The sequence below is a fragment of the Peromyscus leucopus genome, chromosome 11 (genome assembly GCF_004664715.2).
Source record: "Peromyscus leucopus breed LL Stock chromosome 11, UCI_PerLeu_2.1, whole genome shotgun sequence".
NCBI lineage: Eukaryota > Metazoa > Chordata > Mammalia > Rodentia > Cricetidae > Peromyscus > Peromyscus leucopus.
Genome location: NC_051072.1, coordinates 16064576 through 16090878, shown reverse-complemented (window position 1 = coordinate 16090878; position 26303 = coordinate 16064576). Strand labels below are relative to the sequence as shown.

The 26303-nt window shown below is 35.4% G+C and overlaps 1 protein-coding gene across 1 annotated transcript; it reads right to left on the bottom strand.

The window, feature by feature from the left end:
- Positions 1 to 3171: 3171 nt before the first annotated feature.
- On the bottom strand, positions 3172 to 6321 carry LOC114697802 (T-complex protein 1 subunit epsilon-like). The gene is made up of 2 exons (XM_037209581.1): positions 6229 to 6321; positions 3172 to 3816 (listed from the first exon to the last, which is right to left on the bottom strand). The coding sequence occupies exons 1-2, from the start codon at positions 6319 to 6321 to the stop codon at positions 3172 to 3174; spliced, it is 738 nt and encodes a 245-aa protein (XP_037065476.1).
- Positions 6322 to 26303: the final 19982 nt, after the last annotated feature.

Here is a 26303-nt window from a genome sequence, read left to right as displayed (position 1 = left end):
TTAAATTATTAACAATTACCATATAGCTGATATATCTTTTTAACTCTGCAATGATCAATGGAGGTATTTTCATGTGTAATTTTAGGTTTATTCTTTGAAAAGATCATATTCAATAATTAAAAGGCCTCATATATCTAAAATTAGCTCCATAAAGGAGATGATGGCTATTCCTACTGGAAGAACTATTGTGACTAATATTAGAATTATTAATTCTATGAAATTACATTGGAGCTCCTTTCTTTGTACATTCACCTTCCTACTCTGTACTCTGTGGGTGTTAACTACAGAAGTTTCATCCTTTAATTACAGCATCTCCAGATTTCTATGATCCATTGTTACCATATCAAATCTTCAAAAATATGTTTTACTCTCATCTTTAACATGTATGATAATAATTGCTCTGTTCACATCCCCATATAAGTTCTCACTGGAGGAAAAATGTTTCAGAATACTTTAGGCTTGGGAATAAGTTTTGGGATCCTTCTGGGGAAAAAAAAATTTTCCCAAAAAGACTGATCTCTGTTGCTAGGAGCTCACTTCAATGTGTCCCCAGAAGACTTCATACTTTAATAAAATTTTCAACATTTTGGATAAGCTCTTACTCAATAGGAAGTCTCCCATAAATTTAGAGATTTTAGTCCCTCTTAATTTGATTTCCTACCTTATTCTTATTTTCATTGGCTTTGTAAGTAAAAAAAAAATCAATAAAATTTGCAGTGGTTTTCTCAATGAATCGTTCCCTGTGCCCTCTCCCCACTCCTCCCCACACCCTCAATCTGTGTCCACGATCCTTACTTTCTTATGTTGTGTTACACACAAACATAAGAAATGCCTTTATCGGTTATCATAGGAAGAAAAAATAATACAAATTAAAGAGAAAAAAATAGAGAAGAAGGATAGAAATGGAGAGAGGAAGAAAAACTTCACAATTTGAATAAGAAATGTAAAACACATGAAATATGATTATGTTACATAAAAAAGATGTTTTATTTTCAGACTTTTAGTTTTACGATGTTTTTGTACTACTTTTCAAGCAATGTATTCCATTAGCAGAATTCAAATTTTTTTTCTTTTTTAGTGTACTCAAAAACAAAAGTCCAACAAGTATTGGCTCTAGAGAACATGTCCTCTTGCCCTTTTCAGTCTCCAGTGGCTACTTACCTATGTTACTTATGTATTTCTCTAGCTTCTTTCAAAGCCAACAACATTGCATGTATCTGAATATTAATTATTGCAGCTTTCATCTAATGAAAGTTTGTATCTCAGAACTGGTTAATATGAGATAACCTCCCTCATCTGATGGTCTATACTATCATAGTGTATATAAAATCCCCTTAAATGGCCAAAATAACATGTGGCTCTGTTTCTTCCTCGGGAGTCTAGGCTGCACTCATCCACAAGGGACGAGGGAGCAGAAACGGACAATATGGTTCGGGTCCGCTGCCGGTATGACAGAAACAGCCCTCCAGACAAAACGACTTCAGAGAATCATCTCAGCCGTATTCCAGAGTATAAGGAATATATAGGATTGGGGAGCCTGGGAACAAACCCTAATTTGCATTAAGTAGAGTGCTAAATCATATAGATTAGTGGAAGCACAGCCTTATCAAAATGGCTGGAGCATATGTCTAATTATCATGTAGGTTATACGGGGAAGAGTGTTTTCAGGAACTGTGTCAAAGGGTCAACCTTGAGATAAGTCAGGCATTCTGGGCCTTTATCCCCCAGATAAAGCTAGGTAGAGAGCAGGAAGCCTTACTGGGGAGGGAGGGAGTCCTCCATGTTGCCTAGCTTTTGGAAAAAAGAAAGTTTCCAGGCTGTGAGAGATTGCATCCTCCACCAGCCCGCAATGCCTTCCAACAGTAGCAGCATATCCAAACACATGAACAGTTTGGGGGATATTACTTTGCTTATGTTTTGTCATGAGAAATTCTTGGAGAAGTACTCAATTGTTTAAAAAGAATGTTTGCAAGCCGGTCGGTGGTGGCGCACGCCTTTAATCCCAGCACTCGGGAGGCAGAGCCAGGCGGATCTTCGAGGCCAGCCTGGGCTACCAAGTGAGTTCTAGGAAAGGCGCAAAGCTACACAGAAACCCTGTCTCGAAAAACCAATAAATAAATAAATAAATAAATAAATAAATAAATAAATAAATAAATAAATAAATAAAAAATAAAAAAGAATGTTTGCCAGATACAGAATTAAAACTAAAATGAAAACCTAAATAATGTTTATCTTAGTCACTGATCTTTTGCTGTGAATAGACATCATGATCAAGGCAACTGTTATGAGAATAAACATTTAATTGGGGTGGGGAGGAGTTGCTTAGATTCAGAGGGTTAATCTTTATCAGCATGATGGAGGCAGGAGAACATGGATGGCACTTGAGAAGTAGTTGTGGGCTACATCCTAACCCAGAAAGAAAATGTGAAATGTGTGTGTGTGTGTGTGTGTGTGTGTGTGTGTGTGTGTGAGAGAGAGAGAGAGAGAGAGAGAGAGAGAGAGAGAGAGACAGACAGACAGACAGACAGACAGAGGCTGGCATGGGTTGTTTTTTTTTTTTTTCTTCTGTGCACAACACACCCTTTATTAGTCACAGTGGTGGTTGGCACATTTTAACACACCCTTTATTAGTCACAGTGGTGGATGGCACATTTTATTCTTCAGACTCTCCAGGCTTACGCCTGTCATCAATCTTCAGAATCATTCTAACCATCTGTGTGGCAAGAAAGATCTGCTGCTTTTTGCCAATCAAGGTTTCTATGACATGCTGGTGCTGCATATCATTTGTGCCCTTGTGCAAACAGTCAATTCCAAGGGCAGGGTTGGACTCCTTCACTTGTTTGGCGCGGACTTCAGTCATGGTCTGGATGGGATTCATGCCACTGTTTTCTGAAAGGGCCATAGGGATGACCTCCAAGGCATCTGCAAAAGCTCTCATGGCATACTGCTCCAAAGTCGGGCACTGGAAGGGCACAGGGGCAGTGAGTGCACTTGGCAAGAGCCAACCTAACCCAACCGCAGTTCCCTAAGTATGCACCGGAAAACTTAGGACATGCTTAATAAACCACGGTTCCTTTATCTACAGGATGAAGGTGGTGGGATATAAAACATGCTTGAACCACAGACATAGTAGTTCTCACTGCGATTCTGTCTGTTACTTTATCTGCTTCTTTACTGCCTGCCAGAAGCGCAGGCTATTTCAGCAGCCCCTCCTCCATATACAACCCGATTGTCTCGGATGAGGTTCCGGATGACACACAAGGCATGGTGGAGGGATCGTTTTGCTTCTTCAATGATCATCTTGTTTCCTCCTCTGATGAAAATGGTCACAGCTCTAGAGTTCTTACACTGCTCAATTACCACCAGCATTTTGTCTTTTGTAGTGCCAAACGAGATCTCTCGCACCACACTGGCAAAGCCCAGCTTCTCAGGGGTAAGCTCTGAGAACCTGGGGGCGATCTGACCTCCTGTTGCAATGGAGATCAGCTCAATCTCACGTCCTCCTACCCAGCGAACCGCAGGGAGGGCATTCTGAAGAAGTAAATGTTTGGCTTCACCATCAAAGCCCCACTGGCAAATAGCCAGGTTAGCACCAGTTTCTTTAATCTGCTCAATCATCTCTTTGAACTTCTCATATTTCTGCAGGACTTTGTAGTCCTCCACAGAGGTCACATCCAGCTTGTGCTTTGTCTTTGGTTTAGGTGGCTCAAATGGACACGTGAGAATTGCAATCTTAGCATTCTCCGCTCTTTTTTGCATCTGTGGGTGACTGAAGTCCTTATCAATGATCACACCCTTTATAAGTTCCGTGTCCTCCTTGGGTTTTGAAACCTCAAAGCTCACCCCCAGTGGCACACTTCCTCCAATGTCACACCTGCTAATCCCTCTCAAATAACACCACACCCTGGTGACAAAGCATTCAAATATATGAGCCTATGAGAGCCATTCTTATTCAAACTACCACAATGTGCATTATATTGGGAGATTGTTGTGTGTGGTGTGAGCTCACTAAGAAGCTGTCTCAGGATTCTAGGTCAATCTCCTGTGTCTTCCAAGGTTCCTTTTCTGGGGGTGATCTTATCCCGTTTTTGAGGGAAATGGACTTTCTCACCTTCTCCATTCAATTTTGCTGGATGTTGTCAGTACCCAACTTGATATTATTTCCAACTATTGCTATTTGTTCTTTGCTTGGAATTCTCAACTGCGTCGACATTCTTGTCTTACCGGAAACTCTGTCTATTAGGAACTCTAATTATCTTCCTTTCAGGGATTTTCACAACTGATTTGCATGATGTTTGAATAGCTGATTTGATTGTGTTTTGCTATCTGTCTGTCTATGTATCTACCTACCTACTACCTACTTACAATTTGCTGTTTCTTTTCTTTTTTTTTCTTTTTTCTTTTTTTTGGTAATGTTTGGGTTACTATTTACTTAATAAATTCACCCATTCAAAACCTCCATTAGAGTTGGTATAAATTATTCTCCAGATGCTATTTGATACCCAACCCTTGAAGTTATTGCAAAAATCTGGAGTTCACAGGAAACACTTACTAGTAGAGACCATGAAATTAGAAGTCAGTTTATTGTTATGGACGGCAGAAGAACAGATGGATCGTTCTGAACTCTGATGTCAGTATCACAAGTGAACTGAAGGTCCACAGCCTTCAAAAAGGAAATCAATAGACAACAAAATACTAAACAACAGGTACATTAGTAACTATTATAATTCAAATTTCAAAATGGAAGAAATCTCTGTCATGCCAGAAACAACAATGCCACATGTTCTGTGAATCATCTTCCTATCTTGTTTCTGAACCCATCCAAATAAACCACAATGTTAACAACAGACAGAATAAAAAGAAAAGCACATGGAAAAAAGGACATATGGGTCTCCTAGGAAAAATTGATATTATAACATTGATCTGATCCTTCCCAAATGGTACTGCCAATCACTGTCTAACCAGGTTGCTGACTATAAATTAACCCCAGCTCCAGGAGTGAAACATCAGTTCTCTAGATCAAATGCTACCTTATCAGGAGATAAGTAAATGAAAGCAACACAAAGTTTTCTTTGTGGTAGACCTGAGTTGTTATAAATCAACCTAGACTTACTTATTCATTCCCCTATAGGTATCAATATTCCAAATTTATTCATGTTAACATTATTTTCAGAAAAATGACCAAATTTGTATGATATTTTAAGGTTAAAAACAAAGAGTTCTTTCTTCTATCTGTGGATAGCAAACTCTGAGTCTGGGTATCCCACTATTCTACCTCATCTACTAAATATTCCACATCACAGGGCCCTAGAACCCAACCACAGCAGAGTTTGGCACCCTAGTTTGGAAATTATACTTTGGTAAATACTTGGAAGATAGACTCAACCACCTGCATAATATTCACATTGCTACTCTTAAATCATAAAGTGAGAAAGTTACACATAAGTATCTAAGTACCAGAACTTTGAGGAAGAAAGAAGATAAGAGCTAGAGGGGATGGAGGATTCCAAGGATACAAAGGCCTTTAGATGCAACAGGGTTGGCAGACATATGAACTCACAGAGACTGAGAGAGCATGCACAGGGCCTGACCCAAGTCTGCATCATATGAGGTTGTAGAGTTGTATGGAGAAGTGGAAACATACCCCCATCATTAATTTAGAAGTTATTTCCAAATTTTATTTTCTCCAAGGTAGCGTCACTGGAGAAGCAAACCATTCTTAATGGCTGGACCCATGCCCAGCAGTGGATTGATTGACAACACAAAATAGATACAAGTGCATCTTTGGATATTCTTTGCCTCTTAATGTTAAGTCATGGCTTTTATTATTTTTCTAAACTTACAGATCCTTTGTATCTATATTATGGCTTTCAATGTTGTGTTTTTTTATAAAATTCCTATGTGTGCAAGCGTGTGTGTCTCTGTGTACATAAGCCTTTCTCATGTTTTTATATTTGGTGCTTTATCTTGTTTGGTTGTTTTGTTCTGTCCTAATTTGTTGTTTCTGATTTATTTTATTTTATTTTAATATTATTTCTTAGATACCTATTTGTTTTCTAATGATAGACATAAATGGTATGGATACAGATGGGAGGCTAGGTTGGGAGGAAATGGGAAGAGTAGGGGATAATCAGAATATAATGTATGAAAAAAATCAATTTTCAGCGAGAAGAAATATCTAATCACCTGTCTCTGTGCATCATATGTGTAATATACTATTGCACTTACTGATAAGTTTCCCTTATTGACAGGTGCAATATCACCATCAAAGTTAATTTTCACTTGATGCATGCCATGCAACGTTTTAGTGCAAGTGCCCATTACAATTTATCAACATCAAGCTGTCTGTTTATGTGCTTATTTAACCCTTGGAGGAATATAATATCATCTTTGTTAAAAAAACAAACAAACAAAAGCTGGCATATAAAGATGTTTTGATTCTTTACATATTCTTTATGATCTCATTTCTCTAAAAGATTATCTGAAATAAATTTTAGCATGGCCTAATTCAAGAATTTCACTATGGCTACCAATTTAATTATGTTATGTCCATAACTGTAAATGCAGTTCTCTTTACTGGAGAACTTCTGATAAAATTATGGAATCTTGAATGGTCCTAATATCTTTATAAATCATCATCTACAAAGGAAGAATGGAGGCTGGAGGAGACAACATGTCATGCAAGTGTGCTGCTACTGATTTTTTAGGTTTCACTGGATCATGGCCCCAGCCATGTATTTGGTGATTTTGTGTAACTCTTGTTTCAGTGTATGGGCAAGCATGCATATTCGTAACAGCATCTTCAGGACCCTCAAGCCTTAACGTATAACTGTTTGTGAAGGAGTGAGTGATTCTTCCGTTTATCACAACAAATACAAAAACAGAGGAAAAGAGTATTGCCATTTGAAAGTGACTGAGGCACCCTGTTAATGCCATGTTTAAGAATCTTTGTTTCACTCCATCACATGATCTGCATTTCTTATGATATTTCTCTCATGAATACAGTTACAGTGGCTTCTTTTATTAATGGTATTGTGTTTCTAAGTGTGAGAAGGAATTGCCCAAGACATTATATGTTTCTACATTTCATGAATTTGTCATAAAGAAGAATCTTACTGACATTTACTCCAAGAAAGAAAGGCACCAATTAGTAAAGAATAAGACAACCGTACAAATCTGCAGATTAATGAAACTTATTTGGCAGACTGAGAAATTACATTGTTTTTGGTAATCTACTATTTTCATCATTTTTATAATCAGCATAAAAATAAATACAGGATTAGTCTGGCTTATGGATATTAGAATGGGTATTGGAGAGGGATAAAGAGTAAATTAAAAATTAGATAGAAAATATTATGGAAGAATTAGAGTGAAATTGAAAACTTCCAATCCCATGGAATTTTTACAGACCACTTTTCTACAATGGGATATAATTAGAAATTACTATTAAGTCTGTACAATTACAGCAGACCAAACTCCTGATAATTGCAACTGATATATAAAAGACCACCCTTGTCTATTATTCCTGTATGTTTGCCTGTATTTTTAAAAGGTTGTAATCCATTACTAAGTTATTTTGGATATTCATGCACTAGAGTGAGTGGAAAAGTTGCTAAGTAAACATAAATTGAAAAGAAAAAAAATCAGCAGACAGATGTAGAAGTCAGGCAGAAAAAGAAATTTGTGGTGCCACTAGTAATCCCAGTCCTAGAAAGTCAGTTCATAGAAAATATGAGCATTAGCAGCCAAGCTATCAACAGAGCAATAATTCCTCTGTACTAACATAGTACGGTACAGGCATATTATAATTAAATGAGGTACAGGCATATTATAATTAAAATATGAAATATACCTAACAAAAAGCATTGACAGCTTCAGACAAATGAACAAACAAACAAAAAAAACATGTCACATATAAAGGAAAACCTATCACAGTAACAGCTGTTTCCTCACTGGAAATGTTGAAAACCAGAAGAGCCTAGAGAATTGCAATTCATATATGAAAAGACAATGACCTCCAACCTAGACTATTGTACCTAGCAAAACTATCTGCCATAGTTGAAAGAATAAGAAAAAATTTTCATGACACAAACAGCCAAAGACATTATGTCTACCATGAAAGCAATACTTTAAATTGAAAAGATGAATAATCAAAATCAGCAGACTCTAGAAAGAAAACAAATTTATAATTAGTGAAATACAAAGAATGGCTAATAATGTACATAGAAAAAGAAAAGGTCTTCAATCACCTAACACAATTCAACAATAATTTTCAACATTATTGACTTCATCTCTCCAATTAAAGGACATGGTGAGTGGATTAAGAAAGTAAATCCTTTTTTCTGTTGTCCACAAGAAGCTAATTGTAGCTTTAAAGATAAGGATCACCTTAAAGTAGATGGGAAAAACCAATCCAAACAAATAGGAAGCAAGCATATAGGGCCATCCTAATACCGGACCAGGTAGACTTCCTATGTACTTTCAGTCCACAAAATGTCAGTAATTATCCCCAACCATTTTGTTTTCAAAACTCAGAAACATCTTTAATCTTTATCAGAGATTTACTTTAGGATTGAGAAGATGGAATTGTTGTCCTTAGATTTGGACAAGTGTTGTGCTAGAACACAGACTGATCAGGAAACTACCAGGAAGCTCACTTCCTGTTGTGGGAAATGCCATTAGTACACATCAGTCACACTCTGCAAGCTAGAAGATGCACTGGTTCTTCCACTTGCCTTTAAAAATGAAATAATGACTGAAGCCTTATTCAGACTCCTACCCAGATTCTGCTCAATCCCTAACAAGCTATACTCTTAATCAGTTGCTTCACCTTTAGATCCAAACTCATGTATCATTTCTTCCTTTTTTTTCTCTTTTTCATCACTCTGCCCATACTCTATCACAGATGCTCCTTTTTTAGATATTATTATCTCAGCCATAGTTCTTTGGTTAGTTTGCTTGTTTGTCTTTTATTGACTGCTATTTTTACCCAGTTGAAATAGAATCTCAATGCAGTTTTTGATAGTTAAGGTAATGGGACTTCTTTTTTTGTCACATTTTAAAGTGCAATTCCTACTCCAAATTTCTAAGGCTGACTGGTCATTTCAATAGACAATTATTGATTTTTTTTATCACTTGATGCTTAGTTTTCTGTATGCTTATTATATTCTAGATATTAATTATGGAATGCTTAACTTGTAAATATTTTCCTATTCTAAATATTATTTTCATGGTCTGTTAATTATTAATTATTTTTACTAACTTTGTGATTATATTCATTCCTACTTGTAAGTTATTGATATTATTTCATAAGCTATTGGCATGCTTTTCAGGGCCTTGTGTATTCCTGTGTTTTGAAGTATTTTCCCCTAACAAATTCAGAACTTCAAATCATACATCAAAGTCTCTGTTCCATTTTATATTGATTTTTATACAGGGTGAGAGACATGATCTATTTTTATTCTTCTAAATGAGGATGTCTAGTTTTTCTAGGATTATATTTTGAAGAGGCATACTTTTCTTTGTGGGAAAAGGCTGTCATATATTCCACATATGTTTTTTCTCAATTTCATCAAAATCTAGTGCCTGTGGTTGTGTGAGTACAGTTTTAGGTATTCTAGTCCATTGACTTTTATATATTCTTTGTATTATCCTGCTGGTTTGGTTGACGGTGGATTCGTAGTATAATTTAAAGTTGGGCATTACAATATTTTCAACATTATTAATTTTACTTTGGTTACTTGAGTTTTTTGTTCTTTTATGTAGTTTAATTTTTGTTGTTGTTGTTGGGGAAAGGAACTCTCCACATAACCTCAGATGGTCTATAACTCCTCATATAAGATTAAATTCTTAATTTCCTGTCAGGAAATGTAATTGCTGAAAGGGCAGTTATGGGTTACTGTGCTCAGTAAGACAGATATTTATCAAGGATTTTGTAATCTGCCCCTTTTTATTTCTTAAATTCTAGATTTTAACCATTATTTGTTTTTATTTGTGATTAATCATATAGTATTTTGTTGCAACAGAAAACAAGTTAATGTAATTACCTAAATGACTAGAAGTCTATCATTTTTAATATATTTTACAAAAACTATATCCATTTAGGACATATTCTATGATTTTTGTAGAAAAGTTAGATACTTAGAATTAATTAAAGGGGCATGTAGCTGGAGTTTTCTCCAGTCCTGCCCAGTCCCACGAACCCTACAACCGCTTATAAAATAATCACTCAGAAGCTCATATTAATTAAACTGCTTGGCCATTAGCTCAGGCCCACCACTTTCTAGCTCTTACACTTAAGCTCAGCCCATTTCTATTAATTTATACCTTGTCACGTGGCTCGGGGCTTACTGGTATCTTAAATCATGTTTCTTCTCATGGGGGCTGGCAGCATCTCCTTGCCTCAGCCTTCCACTTCCCACAATTCTCCTCCCTCTTTGTCCTGCCTATACTTCCTGCCTGGCTACTAGCCAATCAGCATTTTATTTATCCGTCAATCATCCACAGCAGGGGCATCTGGTAAAGCATTTCTACAGATACAGAGATTAAGATGGACAATCGCAGGACCATCTTTCCATTTCTGTCACTTGAATTCTTTTTCTAAAGTTATGATTAACAGATTTGTTAAGTCTTCCCCCCCACCCTTCTTTGATTCCCTAGGTAGATTTTTAAACTTTTTCTTTTTCTTTTTCTTTTTTTTGGTTTTTCAGACAGGGTTTCTCTGTGTAGCTTTGTACCTTTCCTGGAACTCACTCTGAAGCCCAGGCTGGCCTCGAACTCACAGAGATTCCCCTGTCTTCGCCTCCCAAATGTTGGGATTAAAGGCGTGATCCACCACTGCCCAGTGTCAATTTTTTTTTTTTTAAACTAATCTTAGGGCTAACAACTAAAGGAGTCTTTCAAATATCAACCGTTTGCTTATATCTGAGATCTGAAATTCTGGGCTTTGCTGATTACAGTTGAATTATGACAGAAGACTGACAAACAGGTTTAATGACATATAAAAAGTAAAATCAATATTTAATTTATGAGTAGTTTTGTTATCTATAGAAATGTAATTATTCATTATATCCCTATTTACTTTGCACAACACATGCCTTTATAGAAGGGTAGAATCTTAAGGCAACATGATTTACTATCTGGGAGTTCTTATTAGTGAGGAGCTAGGCATAGCTTCAATGGACGAATCACTCAGACTCTCATGAGATTGCGGCCAAGAAGACTGTTTTATTGTACTCTCATCTGTAGACTTGTGCAGAGATTATTCTGCCACCAAGATCACTTATACTATGACCTGCTGTTATTTCCCTGTAGTGCTGAAGCTTTTTACTGTGCATTTGCCGGGGGCATCTCGGTTCTGATGACTTACCCTCTTTGACACAGGCTGTCTCTGAAATCCTTTGTAGCGTTGCACTGTGGGGGTACAGCTGAACTAGTACAAACAGGAGACAGATTTTTTTCCTCTTGTAGGTCCTAATCTCTATTTAAGGGCCTATCATTTTACACTCTATGCAGGACAGAGTCTTCAATAAACATAAATTTATTTATTTGGGATCTAAGCAAAACCAGTGAAATGTCTTCATATTAACGTATGAAGTAACCATATCACTGGAATGATTTTCTTTATGCTTGTCAGGTTTTTTTGAAGGCTTATCTTAGAATTCTGCATATCACAGACAGATGGTTTAACTATTTAAGTTTTATTCAATGTAAACTTAAAAGTAAATGAAAGTAAAATAGATTTAAATTAAATTTCTTTCTGTCTAACACACAGAAACATTAAAAGAGCAGATATTATAAATCCATATAATTATTTGGTATATAAATACATTGTTTATTATTGAATTCAGTTTAATCTTAATTTTTTTAAAACCTATTTCTTGAAAGTAGAGATAATCTAAATCCTTCTTCTTTCTTCTAGGTTATTTTTGAGCTTCCAATACATTGATATTATTTATAAGTAACCTAATGTTCAATAGGACATCTATCATTGAGGGACTTATCGAATGGCAGCTCAGTGCCCGTTGAGTTGGTTAGTCTCTATCTGTCCTTCCATCAGATTTTTCTTCTCAGCTTTTACTAACAAGCTCTCTACTCTGGATTTCTCTGCTATCAGCCTGTAACATTTAATTTCTTCAGATCATTAGGGTTTGTAGTACATAGGCTCCTGTAATACATACATCTCCCTGATTTATAGGCATAAAAAATAAAATCAATATTTATAAAACACATATGTTGGCCCATGTTCATTGGAGCAATGGTCACAATATACATGAAAAAATCAAATGACTTAAATATCCATAACATGATGAAAGGAGAAACAAAATGTAGGGCACAAACTGTGAACTATACAGTAATAAAACAAAGGATAGTTTATAATTTGTGGAAGGTTAGTTGGTACTGTTGTAATTATGCTATGTAAGATAGAGATGGAAAGATAATTATCATCTTCCCATTCATGTGCGATGGTAACAAAGCCTTGGAACTTATCAAATGTGCAAAAAGTATTCATATAGATCTATCTTAGTCACTTTTCTATCACCATGACAAAACATCGTGACCAAGGAAACATTAAAAAAGAAGTTAATTTTGGAGATTGTGATTCCAGAGGGATAGCGTGTATCACCTTCATGGCAGTAGACAGGCAATCATAGTGCTGGATCAATAGCAGAGAGCTTAAATCATGATACAAAAATAGGAGTCAGAGAGAGAGAGAGAGAGAGAGAGAGAGAGAGAGAGAGAGAGAGAGAGAGAGAGAGAGAGAGAGAGAGAGAAGGGACAGATAAGTGGGAAAGACAGGGTCTTTGAAACCTGAAATCTTACCCCCAGTGACACACCTCCTCTGACAAGGCCATACCTTCTAATCCTTCCAAAACAGTTCTACAATCTTGCAATCAGGCATTCAAATATATGGGCCTCTAGTAGCTATTCTCTCATTCAAATAACCACAATATGTAAGCAAACACTTAAGCCTAACTAAAACTGAAATCCTGTTAGTAAAAATTAAGAGTAGTTCAAAGGAACACAAAGGTTACCATTTATTCTTGAATGGAAAAATTGAAATCATTTTTTTAGCTTCAGTAAAATATTTCAGAAATATTTTGCATAAATAAGGAGTTATTGCATTTAGTTTCAAGGAACATCATGGTTTCTCAGCAGTCATAATGCAAGTCACATAAAAAATAAAAGTTTATAATGTAACATACAAGTTCACTTTGATATACTTATTTCTTATTATTTTTAAGTATTAAACTCTGTTTATAATCAGTTTTCCTTGATGTCACTCAAAATGTCTCAACAGTCATGAATGAATATCAAGATATAAGCAATGAAATATTTTTGTGTTAAAAATCAGTGCAGATAAATTATTCCTCCATTGCACATAGTATGGGTTTTATGTCATATATAATTTTTAAAACTTATTTTTTTATTTGTCTACTTATTTTTGTGTGGTAAGGGGACATGACATGAGGAGTAGCCTATTTTTTGGCAGGCTGCTTGTGGTAAAGGAAAGGAACTTACAGGGTTATTAAATTCTCTCATTCCAAGATATGGGTCATGGGGAACAACCTCAGGAGGTCAAGGCTGATTCTTCTCTTTTAAAAATTATTGGTTTTATTTTGTTAGTTGTATTTATACATGGTAGCTAGAAGATTTTTAATTCACAGGCAATCAATTTAAACTTAGTTCCAGTGTACTACTGCAATGTTTCTAAACAAATGTACACTTCTATCCTTTACTTGGCCTAAAAGAAGCTTTTTAAAGTTACACTGTGATGAAAAAGAATAATAGTGTCAGTACAGAAGAGCTAGATGTCACAGGAGAAAGGAAACATGATTGTGTAAATTAATTGTATTATCTTTTGGATTGATTGTGACCGTATTATATGATGAATTTCTTGACAATATGATTTTGTGGGTCTAGTGATACGTTTACATGATAAACATCATTTTTTCTTTCCATCTTTCTGTCTTTTATTCTGTCTTTCTTTCTATTTTACTCTCTTTCTTCCTCCCCCTCTCTTCCCTGTCTCCCTTTCTTCCTTTCTTTTTTTTTTTCCTTTTGGTTCTTGAAGGCAAAGTTTCTCTGTATGGCCTTGGTTGTCCTTGAACTAGCTTAGTATACCAGGCTAGCCTTGAACTCACAGACAGCCACCTGTCCCTGCCTCCTGATTGCTGGGATTAAAGTCATGCGCCATCACTGCCTGGCTGATGATCATTTTCTTAAAGCACAGAAACAAATCAAAGAATGTATTTGCAAGGAATCTCAATAAAAACATTACCTTTCGGTGTATCTGCCTGAATGATCATAACCTGTTACATCAGAGTCTCTGATACATATTATCCAACCCAAATATCCTGTTTCCAGTGAGGACTAAGCCAGGTTTTACCTGTCATTAAATATTATTAGCTCCATTTTCATTGATGATCCACTCAAAATTGGCAGCCTTCTGAAGAAAAAAAAATCACAGAGAATATATTGTTTTTCAGTGAAGGGATAGAGGAAATTTCTTTGTGCTGTGATGTGTAAGATGCACGTTTCAAGCTTTAACTCAGGAGAAATGTTAGAGACTACTCCAAACCTATGGTTAATACATTTTTTGAAGTCAAGTACCCTTAGCAGCCATGTACCTAACTAGTAATTTCCAATATTTCTCACATTTGGCTTACTTGTTCCAATTAAAAGAATGACATCATTATAAGAAACCATGCAGAATGCTACGATTTCAAGTCTTATTTAATTTATTTAGTGATTGAGAGCTTGTGAGTTAATACAGTCTTATGGCCTGATATCAAATGAATGATTCTATTAACTTCACATAAACATAGCACAGATATAACCAGGTAATAATATTAGGCCTTCCATTCTGATGGGGAAACTGGCTAAAAGAAATATAACTGTTATGAAAATATTAACCTACTCATATATACACGACATTGGTATTTACAAAGTCTTCACCTGAGAATTAGATGGAATAACCTGATGCATACCACACTGAAGCTATAATTTTCTGATTATCATACTCATGATTTATGAGGTTTATTTTGTTTGCAGTGGAAGAATTTGTCTTCTAACTTGGCATGTGATTTGAAGGGATCCTCAGACATAAGGAAAATGATTCAGTTCTTATACGCATGAATATATTTTTTACAAAAACTCACTTGAAGCCTGAAAGCTGTTCTCAGAAAGAGTTCCTGCAATGAGTAGATTCATGAGAAGAAACACTTGATTCATAGTACAGCATGCAACCCTTTTCTGGATGTAGATGATCTCATTTCTTAATCCCAGGTATTTTCATTAATTCAGATTCTTTATAAAACAGTCTGTGGACTTATGAGTATTTTTTGTCCTTGCTTTTAGAGTCATCTAGGAAAATATATAAAGATACATTTGAGAAAGTATACTTGTATTTTAACATTTGCATATATTACAAAATCCTGCTTCAAGGACCAAATCTTTAGGCTACTGCAGAAGGGTCAATGAACGGTCAAGACCAACTTGCTAGATAAAGTGAATTTCTCGCCAACAAGGGCTATATATATATAAAGATGTCTGTCAAAAAAAATCAAATAACAAAAAAATTATTCTTTCTTATCTTCGATCCATAAAGAAATCACAATACTTTAATTTTTTTGTACTTTTTAAAATTTTCAGGCAATTAATTTTTAGCATATTTATCCCTCCTGTCCATAGCCAACCTCCCAATCCTCCACCCCTTTCATCACAATTTAGAGTTCTTTTTTGATTCATTGTCTATGCAGCCCATTTTGGTTTGGTCAGCTAGTATTGCAAGTTGCGTCTGCTCTCACATGTGACAGACCTAGCAAGCATTATATTAAAGAAAACTAATTCCCTCTTTCTCTCAGGTATTACCAAAAGGTAATATCTCCTCAGCTACTATCAGGGTTTCTTGTCTACACAGTTACTTCCCTTCTAGGATTTGATCTGGCTGGAGGTTGTGCTGGTCACATGCATGTTCTCACAATCATGATTATTTCACACATGTGGGTGCCCTGTGGTGTTTGGAAAGCACTATTTTCTTGATGTTATCAACTGCCTCTGGCCTTCCAAGTCTTTAAAACTGTTATATGATGTATTAAAGTTTTACTAGGGTCTCAATGTGGAATTTTTTTCAGTATGAATATTCTTAAGATCTGTCCCAGCAAAATGAAAAGGTTGGTTTTTAGAACAATGTTGAAGGTATTAATTGTTTTTATCTTTTGTCTTAGACATGAATCTTTGGAGGTCATTGCTTTAATATTATAGTTTGGATGAATAGCCTCCAAAATTCTGTTATGGGACTGTTCTCATAAATAAAGAGATTTGGAGAGTCATTGGAACTTTACTAGTCCCAAATGGGTCCTTAAGAGAACCAGTTGGAAAGATCTCTTTTACCTCCTGTCTCAGAAGGAAAATAGCTTGCTTTTAAACCAATATGTTCTGCATGTGATAGTAGTTCTTATAGTTATGCTCTTCATAAGTAACATAAAAAATGTTGGCGTATATTTATGTGTCAATAATATTTTTGAAGGTTTTTAATGTTGCCACTTTTTTCTTTGCAAGATTACAATTTAATTGTATTTGTCTGTTTTCTTTCCTCCTTCCAAACACTCCCATAAAGTCCTCCTTACTTTCCTTCAATGTCATGGCCTCTTGCTCACTATATATATATATATATATATATATATATATATATATATATATATATATAATTTGGCATTGGACAACTAATTGTTGTTCTTTTCCCTTGGGAGTATCATCTCTCCTGCTTCCAGCTTTTCTCTGTCGCCTTCAGTTCTTTGTGTAGGGTTGAGGCATGTGGGCTTTTCCCCACTGAACTTATGTCTATTTATATTTTCTGGTCCACCAACTGTCACATAAACACTCTGAAAACTGCAGAAAAACCTTCTTTAGCTGCTACTTATCAAATACAGGGTTTTTTTTTATTCATCTTTATCTCATTGTCTTTATGTTTCCCATATAGTTAAAGTCCCCTCATGTCTAAACACTTCCTATTTTATACATATATCTGTGTATATATACATGTGATCGATGATCACATAGAGTAAAAATTTGCTGTTATGAAAATTGTCCTTCATTTTATTTAAGCTCCTTTCATTCAATAAATGAACAACATTTAGTTGTCCAATGTCAAATTATACGTGTGTGTGTGTGTGTGTGTGTGTTGTGTTGTGTTGTGTGTGTGTGTGTGTGTGTGTGTGTGTGTGTGTGTATGCAATTCAACTAGTGAACAAGAGGCCATGACATTGAAGGAAAGCAGGGAGAACTTTATGGGAGTGTTTGGAAGGAGGAAAGAAAACAGACAAATGCAATTAAATTATAATCTTGAAAAGAAAAAAATGGCAACATTAACATCCATAAACCATTCTCTTAGGCAGGAAAGTCTCTGCAATAGGGAATATTTTTCATTCCAGGCCATCCTGGGCTACAGAATGAGATTCTATCCAAATCTTCTTAGGCTTAACAGAGCTTCTAGGTAAACATCAGGGCTCTCATAATCAGATTGTTAGAAACTAAGGTTTTATCTTTTTTCACAATGTCAATTGTGATATCTATATGTCCTTAGTTTTGAATTTCAAGGAAATATGCGTGGATATTTATTTATTTATTTAATTTAAGATTTATTTATTTATTATGTATAGAGTGTTCTGCCTGCAAGTATCTTTGCTGGCCAGAAGAGGGCACCAGATCTCATTACAGATGGTTGTGAGCCACCATGTGATTGCTGGGAATTGAACTCAGGACCTCTGGAAGAACAGTCAGTGCTCTTAACCTCTGAGCCATCTTTCCAGCTCCAGATATTTATTTTAAAATAAAAACGTATTTAAATAACTAACATGGGAATTTGAATTATCTGACCCCCCTTGCAAGCCTTGATAACCTACCGCTTCTGTGTTAGCTGTTAAAACAACAGTGCAATCAATAGAGAAATACTTTTGTTAAATATTTTTATAAGAAATTTACTATTGCTATTTAAAAAGTGTTAATATTTTGCTTAATATTGATTTTGACATACAATGTTATTCGCAACTATTCATAAAATAGTTTTAGCATAACCTGAGAGATATCATTCTTAAGGGAGATGTATGACCCTCCTCCCTGTATCCATTTCTAAACAAGTTATAACTATAATTCATTTCTGTGAAATATGGATGTTATAACTACAAGAAACTCAGAGTGGTAGAACAAAATTTTCATGTATTACCTCCCCATAGTAGTTTAGAACTTAATTTCAGCCAATTATTGCTTAGGTAACCTTTGTCAAATTGATAGAATTCTGTACTCCTTAGATTTTTTTCAGTGATGAAATGGGGTTAATGATGTCTTGGTTGCTTATATGCAGTTAAGATTAAATGACATAAAATGACTAAAGTGCCTAGAATATTTAAAGATTTTATAAAAGAACAATTTGAAATACTGCTCCTACATAATAGACTTTGATTTCTTCATGTTTTTAGAGAAGGAAGTCCTTTTCACAGATGATATCAAAAAAGACAGCCTATCTCCAATTAGATAACCTCTGGAAAAAGATATGTGATTCTGTCATACTTTTTTTTTGCCAAACAACTGAGTCCTAAGCTTTGTCTCATTCTGATGAGAGTCATTTCCACGAGGAAATGCAATTTTTGAAATAATTCCCTGGAGCCCACATGTTTTCTGAGGATACGATCCATGTCTTTGTCTCCATTGAGAGAGAATGACTGGCAAATATAAGGGGTATATTTTCTTCTGAGTTCCAAGAGGTTATCCGTCAGGGTGATTGTAGGCTCTGTAAAATGTTGATAACAGCCTGTCAAAGCTGATGTGTTTACATTGATTTTTCATCGGGCAAGTCACATACATATTGTGTAAAGTGAGGGTCTTTTGAGAGCAGCTTTCTGCAATTTGAGCAAATCACTATCACGTTAAAAAAAAATCCAGAGGCTCATACCACCAACATTCTGAAGATGTCATAGCTTCTTGCAATTCTTGCTTTGAACAAGCAATTTTATAACAAAAATGCAAGAAATATTAACTCAAACCATTCATAATTGTGAATTATCTCATATAAAAAATCTGGCTTTTCAATGAGAAGGAAAATGCCCAGAGATAGGAAAAAATATTTAAGCTTAGGTTATATTTAAGTGGCTGAAAATTGAATTTAAAACTGGTATTTTAGGCCGGGCGTGGTGGCGCACGCCTTTAATCCCAGCACTCGGGAGGCAGAGCCAGGCGGATCTCTGTGAGTTCGAGGCCAGCCTGGGCTACCAAGTGAGCTCCAGGAAAGGCGCAAAGCTACACAGAGAAACCCTGTCTCGAAAAAAAACAAAAAAACAAAAAAAAAAAAAAAAAAAAAAAAAAAACTGGTATTTTATCACATCTTTAAAATTAAGACGTCACAATGAATTGTTATAGATTTCATGGTATTTTTAACAGATGTTTTCTCCCAAACATGAACTTTATAAGAGGAGGGTGAACTACATCTATACAGAAAAAAAAAAAAACTATATGGAAACAAACTATAAGTCCTGTAAAAAGGTATGGTTGTAACCATACAGAAACCAGAGCAAATACCATAGAGATAAAAGTCTCAATCAGAAGACCAACAACTTGAAGAACATGTTTTCTCTGAGCACAGAAATAAGAGAGGCTTTTGTTATAAACAGCAACATCTCTCAATCTCTTCCTGTAGTCAGCAGCTTCTTTGTGTGGAGTATAAGTACATAATGCTTTAGAATTGTAAAAGCAAAAGGAACGTAAAATTGTCCCTTTGGAATTTCGGCAAAGCATTCTTCCTGATATGTACTGTGCAATTAACTTATTCCTTATCATTTTTGCCTATTTATAGATCACTCACACACAGTCCTTGTGGGCATGTTAAACTGAAAACCATTTTGATAACATCACATGAATCCATTAGCATCAGGAATTGGCACTAATATGTTTTATTCTTCTTCTGAACTAGCTGTATTTTCAAAAATTTTCTCCCTAACAAATAACTTCAAATTAGAGTTCTAAGATTCAACTCTGAGAACATGTATGTGAACCCCGAAGATTATCAACTTTACAATTTTGACTAAAATGATCTCAGCACTATTCCAAAAGAATTTATGACAACATTCCAAACTAAATGTATATATTGTATATAGTATACAGAAATATATTCTTGGCTTCAAAAATATGCTTAAAATTTATGTAGTTAGATGACCTTTTATTGTTTGTTTGACTGATTTATTTTAGGGCCCCTCCATGAGTTTAGACTATGTCAAGAAACTAAGACTAGCTAGGGCAATGACCCAGGTGAAAACCAAATACTGTTGTTCTGATAAAGAAACATATAAATAAAATGACCTCTTATATTTTTGGTTGTGAGCCTAGCCTTTAATGGCTGAGCCATCTCTCCTGGGGGGGGGGGGGTGCAAGCCTTTAATCCCAGCGCTCGGGAGGCAGGCAGAGGCAGGCAGATCTCTGAGTTCAAGGCCAGCCTGGTCTACAAAGTGAGTTCCAGGAAAGGTACAAAATTACACAGAGAAACCATGTCTGGAAAAACCTCTAATGATATTATTCTATACTTGCAAATCAGTATCTTCCTCAGCCACTGACAGAGAAGCTTCCTCCTCTAGCAGAGTATACATGTTAATGTCAGGCGTCAACGCTCTAAGTGTATAATTTGATGTTTTTCTATTGAAGAATTAGCCGAGGAGTACAAAATTCAAGAGAAAGAACCCTAGAGAAGATAAGCCATTCAGAACAAATATCCTGTTATTTTAATGTTTCTATATTTAACTGAAATTCTCTCCATGTCTCAAGTATATGAAAATATACTCCCACATTTGACATTGTCATAATTAAATTACTGTGATATTTTAAATTTTTCATTTGAGTGCTTGTAATAGTTTATTCTATAAACTATTAAAATTATGTCCCTTAAACCCTAGAAAATACCTTCTTTTTTCCAATTCCTCATTTTCTGGCACAATAGAAAACATCTGAGCAAAAGCCTGGCAAACTAAAACACTCCCTCCAATCTTGAAGAAAGGGAAACCATGTCCATCACAATTATATAATTGGAAAGCCAATTTGAAATTGAAAAACTAATCTAGACAATAAGAAAGTAATTCAAACAGAATTATTAACAATATAAACAAAAAACCAAAATATAGTTTACTGAAATTATACCACTAGTAGTCACAAAATTATAATTTATTAAACATTTATCAACATATCTATAGAGAAATGGGATGATTGTTCAAATTATCCTTGAGGGCTTGGATTAGGCCTTATGTTTGAGGCCAAATATAAAACTGAAACAAATAGGTTACGTTCAAGTTGGCACTGTTTAAAACATGATTTGCAAAAAGAATAAATATGCAAATACAATATTAGGAAAAGACAATCTCTAATATCCAAGGTGCTATGTGAGCATGCAAATGTGTTTATAGTCCCTACAGGGGGAGCAGATAAGATCAGATATACAAATGTTAAAAAGAAATGTATGGGACATAAACAATTATACAGAAAAAAATGAAAATAATCTTGATGGGGTAAAAATGAATAAAAAATCTGAGTTTTATGATAGATCTGGTATTTTATGTTATTTAAAAGGTAAAATGTGACATCGGCTGAGTCTTCACTAATTGTTGTTACATATGTGTTTATGTGTATCTGTTATGTGTATTTCTAAACACATACAAATATTAAAAAATATGTAAGTGCAACCTGCTCAGTCTATATAATGTTATTTGTGTGTATATTTTTAGGGCTAGGATTTGGTATGGGATAACCAATTGGTGAGCTATTACTTGGGAAATATTCTTTATCACACTCCCACCAGTCCTTAGTTGTTTGTAATTCTGTGTAGAGGGTTGGTGCCTCTTGGCCTTCCCCCATCTACTTTATTATGCCTCTTTTGTTGTCCTTGTTCATATTATCTTTAGGTGTCCTGTTGGTAAGACTTTATGAGTGTAGGTTCTGTTAGTCCTAGGAAGCAATCTCAAAGCAAACTCCCTGATGCTCTGGGACTCACAATCTTTCCACCTTCTCTTCCACAGTAATCCACGTAGAAGAACATTCTATCTTTTTGTTCATTATTTTTTTCATACAATATTTTATTTTGTGCTTCTCTTTCCCAATTTCACCCAAATTCTCCCCACCTGCCAAATCATCCATCTTTCAAAATTAAAAAAAAAAAAAAAACTGTGAAAACAATAAGGTAAAAAAATGCACAATCCAAAAAGGAATAACAAACAAAAATATCACTCACACACACACACACACACACACACACACTCACACACACCATTATTTTTGTTTATGTTGGCCATATACTCCAGGGCAACAGATTTTCCCTGGAGTATGTTTGATATACCCAGGGACACCATATTGGAGGCAACTGATTTTCTCTTCTCCAGAGGGAATCAACTGCTGAGAGCTTCTTGGTTGGCAGCGGGAACACATGATCATTTTTCATCGCAGTGTTGGGACTCTGTCTAGCATGAACTCGTGCTTATGCCAAAGTTCCTTCAAGTTCATATGTACATGAGTCCCATTTGCCTGGAAGGTATTGTTTCCTTGGAGCCAATGGTCACCTCTAGATCTTTCATGCTTTATCCTTTTCTTTCATGTAGGTCACTGTATATTGAGAGGAGAGGGTTGATGGAAACATGCCATCTATGACTGAGTGCTCCAAAGTCTCTCCATCTTTGCATAACATTCATTTGTGGATAACTGTGTTATTTTCCATCTCCTGCAAAAAATAAGCTTCCCTAATATGGGTTGAATGAGGCACTAATCTATGATTAAAACAATATATTGATAGGAATCACGTTATTGCTCTGTTCCTTTAGCAGAGTAAGAGTAGTAGGCTTTACCCTAGACTCATAGCTAATGTTTTCTCCAGTTCGTGGTCAATTGAACAGTGTCCCATATCAGTTCACTCTCATGGGATGGGGTGGGTCATAAGTCCAATAAAAAGGTGGGTGGTGATTCCCGAAACAACTGTGCCATCATTGTAGCAGTGTGTCTTGCAGGCAGGTCGCTGCTGTAGGTCACAGCATTAGTGGCTTTGTGATATTTATGGTTACCTTTCTCCTGCAGTAGTATGCAGAGAGCCTTCCAGCTGCCTGAATGCTGGTCAGCAGGGATGAAACTTTAACTGTGACAAAGCTCAACTTTTCCACTTTCAATGGAATTATTGATTGTTGACTTTACCACCAGGGCCTTACTCTCCATGTATAGAAAGCAATCAAGAGCCTTAACAATGACCTTCAGTGTTTGCAGAGGAGTTTTAATTCACTCCTTCAGCCAAGAATTCCACTAGAAATAACTGATTCCTAGAACTAGGGTTTTTATTTGGTTGAATATAAGGTTTAGTTGTGACATTGTCTCTAACATTATGAGATGACCCCTTTTAGATTGTTTTCATATATGTATGTATTTTAGGGAGCTTCTACAATAATAGGTTTTTCAACAGTCTTTAGTATCAGTTGTCCTACATAATACTGCCTTCTTTAATCTTCTCCTCTGTCTTGCTCCCCATTTAAATGACTATTTCAAATGCACAGCAAACAGCATTTGTTTAACATCTATATGCTTTTCATTTTAATGTCTCAATTCCACAGTGATCATTGTGTGTGACAGTTGGAGATCTCTACACTTAGAAAACTTCTTCTAATGGGTTACACAGAGTTTACCAAACACTGTAAGAAAGACTTCAGGAGAGAGAGGGGAGGAATGAAAAGCAAAGGGAGATTCTGTCCTGATTATATTGGGCATCACACTGAATTTACTCTGGAGGACACTGCTCTTTTTTCCAATCCTGGAAACTATGGCTAATATTTTAAAAAGTTACTGCAACATGAGAGGTGGTAGGTGCAATTTTGTCCTATGTGGAGTTCAGGAGACAAGTTTTAGTACAATTTGTGTGAGAAGTATCTTTCTGCAAGAAGTCTGAAACTCTCACCCATGTACATATCTGAGTGAATCTCTCTGGACTAGGGCCTGGAGAATAGTGCTTTCATTTATTGCTCCAAATTCTTATAGTGTTTTGATATATTGAGGTGTTAGATTTCTCCTGAGATACATTTCTATATTTTACACTTTTCCTCAGGAAATTATTCTCTCAGTGAGATATTAAATTCACTTGCATAAAATATTATAAAGGTGTTTTAATAGAACTTTTAATTTCCTATTTCAGAAAGTATAATTCCCTTTCCTTTTTTAGTCTTAAATATTTTTACCTACTTTTTCCTTATGTAGGCTTTGAATAATACATTTTGTTTCTGGAAGGTTTTTCATAGTTTTAGAGATGTTCAGAGACCTCTTAAATATTATTTTCTAAGTAACATATTCAGATTTTATTTTCATATTTATATTGTTTTTCTTGAATTGATTACTGCTTTGTGTTTTGTTGAGAAACAAATATTAGTAGTCATTTACTTTTCCTGCTAGCAAGATAGATATCTTTCATTTGTGGATATGTATATCTGTGTGTTTGTGTCTGTCTGCCTATGTATGTGTGTTTGTGTGTGTGTGTGTGTGAGTGAGTGAGTGCATGCACGCGCCGCGTGCGTTGCGTACATGTGGAAGTTAACAGACAATCTGCAATGTCATTTCTTGGGTGCATTCTACCATTTTAAAGACTGGTTCTCTCTTTTTGTGTGTGTGTGAGTTTTCCAAGAATACTAGAGCTCCACAGATCTGCCTGTCTTAACCCCAATGGAATTATAAGATGGCTGTGTTACTTCAGCCAGCCTTTCACATGGGTTCTGGTTATATGAACCCTGAATCTTACACTTGTGAGACAAGGACTTTATCCACTGATTGAACCATGTCACTAACCATGTTTTTCTTTTCTTTATTTATAAGCAATGATTATGAAAGGGTTGTCTATCTGTGTTCAATTTTAAACTCTTGTGCTGTCTCTTAGTCTTTAATGTGTTGCTTTATTTTCCCCCGTGGCAATTGCCCTGTTCACTCAGGGAAAAACCTCCAATGTATTTCCTTTATTGCTGCTCTAGAGATCACTTTCCCATACCCAAACTGCAAATATTGGAATTCATTGCTGATCAACTCTGAAGACTATACTATATTTTCTTTTCCAAGAAATTATCATTCACTTCTTTTTTTTTTTTTTTTTTTTTTTTTTTTTTTTTTTGGTTTTTCGAGACAGGGTTTCTCTGTGTAGCTTTGCGCCTTTCCTGGAACTCACTTGGTAGCCCAGGCTGGCCTCGAACTCACAGAGATCCGCCTGCCTCTGCCTCCCGAGTGCTGGGATTAAAGGCGTGCGCCACCACCGCCCGGCCAATCATTCACTTCTAATACATTGGTATTCTATTATGATCCAGATTCCATTGTCCAGCTGTGACATATGAAGTCTGAATAGATTCAATCAATCAAGCATTATGTTAAGACTTCCACTTAATATCCACTAGATGTCCCTTCTTCAGATTCGACTAATGCAAATGCATTTTTTTTATTTTCATTCTAAGTGCATGACCTCAATTCATCATTTCTAATTAGAGTACTAGCAAAGGATTTGTCTACTTTACAAGTTAGAAACACACTTCCATGCCACAACATCTTATCTCTTTTATTTCATGATTAACTCAATTTTTTTTCTGTTTTCTCCATAATGCCTATGTCCAAACCATAATTACCTATGAGGAATTATTGCAACAATATTAATAACTTTTTATTTTTATCTAAAGATGCATCTACTTCTTATTTACCTAATTTTAAGCACACAATCTTCTAGAGTTTTACAGAAGAATAATAATGAATTCTAAATTGGCTGTGACTATATTATGAAGAATGTGTAGACAAGCCATATACATTTTTTTTCAACTAGCAAGGATATTTAGTTTTTGTTTCAATTTTTCTCACAAATAAAACTTAGAGTTCACCTTCTTCCCCAACAAATTCTACTGATCTTAAAAAAAAAGACATATTAATCTTACAAAAACTGTTCAAGAATTAAAAAAAATGAGTGGACTCTTCTGAATGTTATTGATTTCTTTTTATGAATTCTACAGGCAAATTTCTCTTGGTGGTACAGATGTAGTTTGTAATAATAAGTATACTCAAAGGTAACATACCAATGTCTGCACATCTGCTTCTCAATAATTCAGGATTAGTGAATTCACTTTATAGACTGACATAAGAAAGGAGATAAATCATGCATTTAGATGTATTTCAAAGCATTTGACAGGGAAGCAAAAATGTTACTTCCTAAATGAGCCAGCTGTAAATCTCATCATTTATTGCAACAACTTTCCTTCTCTTCCTCCAACTCTTCCTCTTTG